At 35.5% G+C, this 7,222-nt stretch overlaps 1 protein-coding gene across 2 annotated transcripts in view; it reads left to right on the plus strand.

Annotated features, from left to right (window-relative positions):
* The window catches only part of LOC119584346 (tyrosine-protein kinase BAZ1B-like), a 29,670-nt gene that overhangs the window by 20,990 nt on the left and 1,458 nt on the right, over positions 1-7,222 (plus strand). The window contains exons 23-27 of one of the 2 annotated variants that reach the window (XM_037932908.1): positions 191-296; positions 480-673; positions 1,439-1,583; positions 1,889-2,110; positions 3,282-7,222. The exon at positions 3,282-7,222 is cut by the window's right edge and continues 1,458 nt beyond it. In XM_037932908.1, the coding sequence (XP_037788836.1) occupies positions 191-296; positions 480-673; positions 1,439-1,583; positions 1,889-2,110; positions 3,282-3,647 (1,033 nt within the window). In that variant the 3' untranslated portion in view covers positions 3,648-7,222. Of the gene's footprint in view, positions 1-190; positions 297-479; positions 674-1,438; positions 1,840-1,888; positions 2,111-3,281 lie in introns of those variants that run through there. The other variant, XM_037932907.1, reaches the window with a different exon arrangement.

Raw genomic sequence — 7,222 nt, forward strand, 5'->3', positions numbered from 1 at the left:
ACAGTCTTATATAAATTCAGGTGTTTGTGCAATGTTTTTGGTACTTGTGTATTTGGAGTGCTTGCTGGATATGCAGACTGTATGATGAACATTATATGCTTCAGGTTATTGCAGCTGTTGAAGGAATGGTTTTAACAATAACTTAGTTTGTGCAAGATCAGTAAATATGATTTATTTTTCTACTTTACAGGAAGGATTGGGAGTGCGTCGACTGCAAAAGTGCTTCTTCAAAACAGAAGACACGATCTGGGCGATCAGTCAGCTCAAGAACACCATTCCAGGCAGAAAAAGAAACGGTATGTTTTGCAAGTATCCTGTTACTGTCATATAGTCTATACATATAAGGAAGAACTGGATGAGGAGGATTTTTTTTGGAATGAGAATAATCTTATTAAAAGATAGAAATAAAGATTTTTAAAAAATAAATAAATGAATGAATAGATAAATATGTAAATAATCCCGTATTTCTCTCTCAAAAGACTAAAGAAAGCAAAAGTCGGTCAAGAAGTGGAGAAAAATCAAAGAAGCGAAGTGGCAGTAGCAGCAAGGGAAGTGGTGGTGGAAGACAATCCTTGAGGCGTTCAGCGAGAGCGCGGTATACAGATTCTGATGATGAAGAGGAAGACGATGACGATGAAGATTATGAGGAGCGTCCATCAAGATCAAGGGGCAGGTGAGTGATTATTATTGTGTGGTTTTGCATAAATTTAGCCTCTGGTGTTGTCCTAGATGCTGTTTTCTTTTTATACTTAAAATGCTTTTTTTGTTGTAAGAGTTGTATATTGAATTAAATAATGATAACATTTTTTGTATGTTGTTATTGTTTTAATTATTGTTGTTCAATAACTTTTTGCAAAAACTTTAACCCTTTCCCGACGGGTAGTATTCTTAGTGGCTCAGGCCCCGCTGCCGGGGGCTTATATCGACACCCTAGCATGCGCGACCACTCATGCCCAATACCAGCATCCCTTGCCGTTTCTTCGTAATACTACAAGCATATGTTGTATTTTCAGTTCCTCATTATTTTCTTAAGTCTCTATTTGCCATATTTCCTGATAAATCAAGACTGAAGTATATTTTTGTTATTATATAGACTATTTTTTTGTATAGTAAAAATGAGAAAGATAAAAACGATTTAATCACATTTTCAGTGTCAGATAAATAATATTTTGCCATGATTGTAACCAAAAAAAAAAAACTCATGGCTTATGTCCATACACACACCTATGGCATGTACGTACATGCCCCCTGGAGATAGTCCAGCCATGCCTTGGCATGTACATACATGCCACCCGTCGGCAAAGGGTTAATTTGGCAGACATTTTGAAGGGAGATTCACTTTTTGATTAGTCTGTTAAATTGCAGACAACACCCACATTGAATTATATTATTTAGTAACTTCCATTAGCAAAGGCTTGCAACTAGAATGCTTTTCCAGTAGGAGGAGTTCCCGAAGAGCCACTGGAAAGAAGAATTACAGAATTGTTAGTGAAGACGAGGAGGAAGAGGAAGAGGAAGAAGAAGAGGAGGGTGAAGAGGAAGAGGAGGAAGTGGAAGAAGAGGAGGAGGAGGAGGAGGAAGATGTAAGTATTGTATCTGCTGCTCACTGCATTCTCAAGTATTTTATTTTTTTGTAAGGGGAAAAGTGTGAAATACTTATTAATCAGTATTTCAACAGAGTTCTCAGGGTTTTTGCACCATTATTGATTATTTGGTTAATGTTTTAACTTTTTTTCTTCTTTTCTTTTTTCATTTCTTTTATAATTCATGCAAAGTATTTTAAACATATGCTTAAGCTTTTATTCTTTTTTCCGCTTTTCTTAACAACCTGCTCTTTAAACAAAACAAAAAAGTCCCTGAGGTTTCCCATTTTATGTGTGGTTTGCAGTATGAGATGAGCAATTCATGCGTGTACTGTGGGTTAGGACCTAATAAGAAAAGTGGTCATGTACAGCTGCTGCCTTGCATGACCTGTGATTCTGCTTTCCACCTCCAATGTGCCCGTAGTCATGGCCTAACTGCTACTTCCAAGAATTTGGCTTCATACCAGTGCTCTAGATGTTTAAGGAATGGTAGAAGTCCATCTAAATCTCCCATGAAAAAGGCCAAGGTAGGCTAATTTTAGTGGCCAGTTGGCAATTTGCTGCCAACCAGTGACCTGTAGGCTGAACTTTAGATTGCAGAGATTGAATGAGTGTTGAAAGTGTGGGTTGCAGTCCTAATTGTTCCTCATTAACATGGAGAATTTGGGTTCCTTTCTTTCATCTTTTCTATCAGTATACACCGAGTACATCATCATCATCCCCCTCCCCCCTTTTTAAAAATATATAATAAAGATAAATAAACAATTATAGTCTGTTCAATTGTATTGTTTGTTGGTATCTTCATTGTAATATACAGCACCAGAAACAAATAAAATCCATTCTTAGGAACAAGGAAAATGTTTTATGTGCATGTTGAGTGAATGTATTTTTGTTTCTTTATTTTCTTAATCTTTTCTTTCCATGCCTTGTTTACTGTGACTTTTGCTGGCTGCCACACAAGTGTTTAGGGAATATAGTTTGTAAAGTTTACTTTTCTCAGTGAATGAGAAAACTCTGTGAAGAATTTATTGCTCCTTTCTGTCATCATAGTCAGCTCATGGTTCAGACCTCTGTTTGTAGCTTTGCAAGCACCCACTGAACTCTTTTGTTACATGGTTACTTGGAAATCCATGAACTCTCCATATAAGAATCAACAAGGTTTTTAACCCCAAGATAGTTCTTTTTCAATCTAGTAGTAAAAAAAGCATAAGAGGGATGTAATCTTAAGTAATTCTGGTGTAGAATTGTATGAATTATAACAATTTTATAGACTATATAGGCACTGCTTAGAAAATTTGGAATCATCCCCCTGAAGACTTCAAATTTCTGTACATTAATTACAAGTTTGTCTTCAGTATTGGCAGTGCTCATGTTTGTAAACTTTTGATGACAGAAGTGCACACGGCCATGTGTATGTAGCTGAATATTTACCAGAGATACTGACATAGGCCCATCATACTAGTTATAGCTGATTCTTTTATTGAATTCGTGATGTAGATTTACTAAATGTTTGAGGAAATGGATTTCGGAATCTACAGCATACAAGAAAAATATTAAATATATTTATTTATGCAACATCCCCTTTTTTCTTTTTTCTTTTTCTTGTTTTTGTCATTGTTCTCCTTTCCTTTATTTATTTATTTATTTGGGGGGGGTGAGTGAGTGAGTATTGAATTCTAATGCATCTTGACTTCACAGAATGCTGAGGAAAAGGAGGATGGAAAGGAGAATGATGAAGAGGAGGAGGAAGAAGAGGAAGAGGAAAATGAAGGTGCAGAAGAAGAGGAGGAAAATGAGGATGCAGAAGAGGAAGAGGAGGAGGAGGAGGAAAATGATGAGAATGATGCCCAAGAAGAGGATGATGACAATGAAGTTGGGGAAGAGGAAATGGATGTAGATGAAGGGGAAGAGGGAGATGCTGAGGATGAGGAGGAGGAAGAGGGTGAAGACATTGAGGAAGACAGTGAGAGGGAACAATATGAGATGGGGGAGGAGGTGGTGGAGGAAGAAGAGGAGGAAGAAGACGATAATGAGAATGAGGAGTCAGAAAGTGAAGATGAATAATTATTCACCAGTGAGTTAACATAATTAAGAAGAGAGGAAAAATATTGTCTGATGTTCCAATGCATCTCTGAAGGCAAAGATATTATCATGATTTTGTGTAGACTAATCCCCAGTCACCAACACGGCTGTTTTTCCTCACCCTTGATTCTTCTCTTCTCTTTCTTTTTCTTTCTTTTCTTCCCTCTTCTCGTGTCCTCTTTTCACTTCTCTTCTCTTCTCTTGGCTCTTGTCTCTTTCTTTTCCTTCCTTTTTTTTGTTCTTTCCAACAGCCTACAAGATCTGTTTCAGGGGGTCTACATCAGGTAGAATGTACTTAGAGACAACAGTGAGAAATTGTCACTTGTAGATCATCATTGATCAGTAAGTCCCCCCCCCCATCCCTCTCCCCCTCCCCCCAGTCAGAAGGCTGTTAGTACCAATAAGTTCCAAGGGAAAACTATGTACTGATTAGACATGTATTAGACATATATCAGGGTCTGGAATAGCTAGGAAACTCCATTGTAGCTTATAGATGTTATGGGAGGTACCTGTTTCGTTTATGTATTATCTCTCACTCTCTGCCTTCCTTTTAATTGCAGCAGTGGGTGTAGAATGTATACTTTTGTTAGGCAGAGGCATTCTGTTGCAGGAAAAGCTGTCATCTTTTAACAATTAATAAAGAGGAGACTTTTATATATGCATTTAAAGGCATTGAAGTATTGGCACTTGTAGTACTGTATTAACTTTTTTTATTATGATCTTTATTATCATCACCAAACAGATTTCCAGTGTAATGTTTAAAAAGGTTTCCAAACTGTTTAAAAAAATATGTACATACACATACATATGGATCTGTTTTATTTAAAAGAAAGGAAGGAAAGGTTTTGAAGCATTTATTTGCTGTGTATGCAAAACAGCTGAACTACATGAGACAACCAGACTCTGCTTGTAACCTGTGGTCACCAAGTACCACGAGTGATAGCTTTATCTCTCTCATTAGGAGAATTCTTTTTCTATGTGAATATTTTGCCAAGTGTCCAACTGCAAATATTATCACATTCCAGAACTGTGGATTAGGAGTTAAGTGGTGGGTAGATAGTTGTCAGGTATGATGGTAGCTATATATTATATATATATTCATCTACTAATGCTGAAATGTTGAATTATAAGATAATGATAATAATAATAATAGTAATGATAATATTAATAAAAAAACAACTAAGAAACACCCTCCATATCTCAATGTGGCCCTTATATACTGCTTCCAACGTAGAAAATAATTAGTGAAAGTGTTCTGTTGAACTTTCCTCTGTACCTAGTTCCCTTCCCCCTCTCCCCACTTTCTTTGTCCCCAGTTACGGTACCCTTTTTCCTCGTAGATTAATGTCACTTGTGATTTATTAGATTTGTATTGTTTTGTTTTCAAAAAAAAAGGTTCTGTTTTTGTTTGTTTCTATTTTTTTGTTTTGTTTTCTTTCCTTCGTACTTTTTGTTTTTTCATCTTTATTTTCTGTCTTCACATTTTGTCATATTTCTTTGCAGTGTTCATTAGTAAATTGATATCATTATGTTTTCTTCTCCTTTTGGTCCTCCTTTATATTCTTTCTGCCTCCTTATCCTCTATTCCTTTTGTTCTTCCTATCAGCTTTTGTCTTCCTCTCCTTGCCCTCTTCCCTTTTTGGATCCTACCCTCTGTCTCTTCTTTCGTCCTCCTCCTCCTCCTCCTCTATCTCTTCTCCATTTCTTCCTTCCATCCTCCCTCCCTCCTTTTTTCATGTCTTATCCTCTTTTATTTACTACTTGATTTTTTGGGCCTTCTCTCTCCCTAATTTCCTAATACCATTTTGATATTTACTAAACATTTTGAAATGCATTTAGCATCATGACAAGTGTCCATCTTGGCATATATTAGATTTTGGATCTGATATTTTTTCTGTGAAAAGTATGGTTATAGAACACATCTATTTTGTGATACTTATGTATATAGGTCCTATTTATTCTAATGACTCATTATTCCAAGTTTCTAGTTTCCAAGTGAGTGTTGTCAATGACAATATACCATGAGAGTTAGAAACTAGATTGTGAAATTAGTTGTGGAGGCATCTTTGAATTTGCCTAAAGCAACGGTGACATCTAAACCTTAGGACTTTTAGGTTATAAGTAGCATCCTGGGAACCTATTATGGTACAAGTTAAGGGATATATTTCCCTGTGTTTGAGCGATTTGCAAAATTAGCCGCACATTTTGTGTCCATATGAAGTATTTCATATGTTACACCAAGCATTGGAACCTCTTTCAGAGTATGATGATATATTTCATAGCAGACTCTCTCCAATAGCAGCTTTGAAATTGATAGGAAACATGGGTGGGAGGGAATTGTTTTGATAAGGAAGGTGCATTGTAGAAGTAGACATTAATGATAGTATGTAAAAGGCAATAATTGTATGGATCAATTTTAGGAGGTAATTCTTTCAGTTCTCAAGCATATTATTAGGTGTAAGAGGAAGCAGTGGGAACGGGAATTTTTGTTGTGATGGGGAGGAAAAATCATTGTGTATAGCTAATGTTAAAAATTAAATTGATGAACTTTTTTGTATACATGACAAAATTTCATTCCCATAGTTATCTGTAATTTATCCTTTTGTGTAGAATATTTTTATCAAAGTTTTAAGATATAAAAGTTTTTGCAGATTATTTTTATCACTTATAAACAAATGTTATATAAGTGTGAAACTAATTTAGGTATTCAGAATGTAATATGTTATTCAGACCATGTAATGCAAGTGTTATCTTGCCAAATGACCCCTGTAATGATAAATTTTGCAGATACAAGTCAGGCAGGGACATCCAGCCTCTGAATTTTGGATTACAGATATATACATAATGCTCTTGAAATTGTCAAAATTTTATTATGTGATGGAAACCTTACATCAGTCTTCTTTGGCTGAAACGTGCACTATCATAATTTAATGACGTAGCAGAGGGAATATTTACAGTATTGTGATTCTGACAGAATTGGTTATACCAATATTTTATTATGCGACAGAGGGAAATTTCACATCAATATTCTTAGCTATGTATTTCTTTTTCTGGTTTTGCAGTCTTCTTTTGAAAACGCTGGAGGGAAGCACACGTGTAAACTAATCGTTTTGTATCCAGTCTGCCATAGTCCCATGATGCATTTTTTCCTTTTTGTTATTTTATTTTTTCACTTCTTGGAGTATTTCATGTTCTGTGAATCTTGAAAATATTCTTTTGATTTTGCTATATCTTTCGTCTTTTTTTTTTTTTTTTTTTTTTTTTTTTTTTTTTTTCTGAATGGCCTAAAAAGGGAAACAAATTTGCAAATATATTTAATGTATTTGTGATATTCCTGCAGCATTTGTTCACAGTGATTCCATACATACTCTGTTCCCAGACCCTCTCTACTAATGCTGTAGCAATGTACAATGACGATCACTTTAATCCCACAAGTCTTGCTTCTCGGTATGCGTTTGTTATTTGTATCCATGAATATATATATAACAGCTTTTGAGTAAAGCCAGTTTGAAGTTTTGATATAAAGATATTTCCAGTGAAGCCTGGGTTGTGTGCAT

Source organism: Penaeus monodon, chromosome 18, assembly GCF_015228065.2.
Source record: "Penaeus monodon isolate SGIC_2016 chromosome 18, NSTDA_Pmon_1, whole genome shotgun sequence".
NCBI classification, from domain to species: Eukaryota; Metazoa; Arthropoda; class Malacostraca; order Decapoda; family Penaeidae; genus Penaeus; species Penaeus monodon.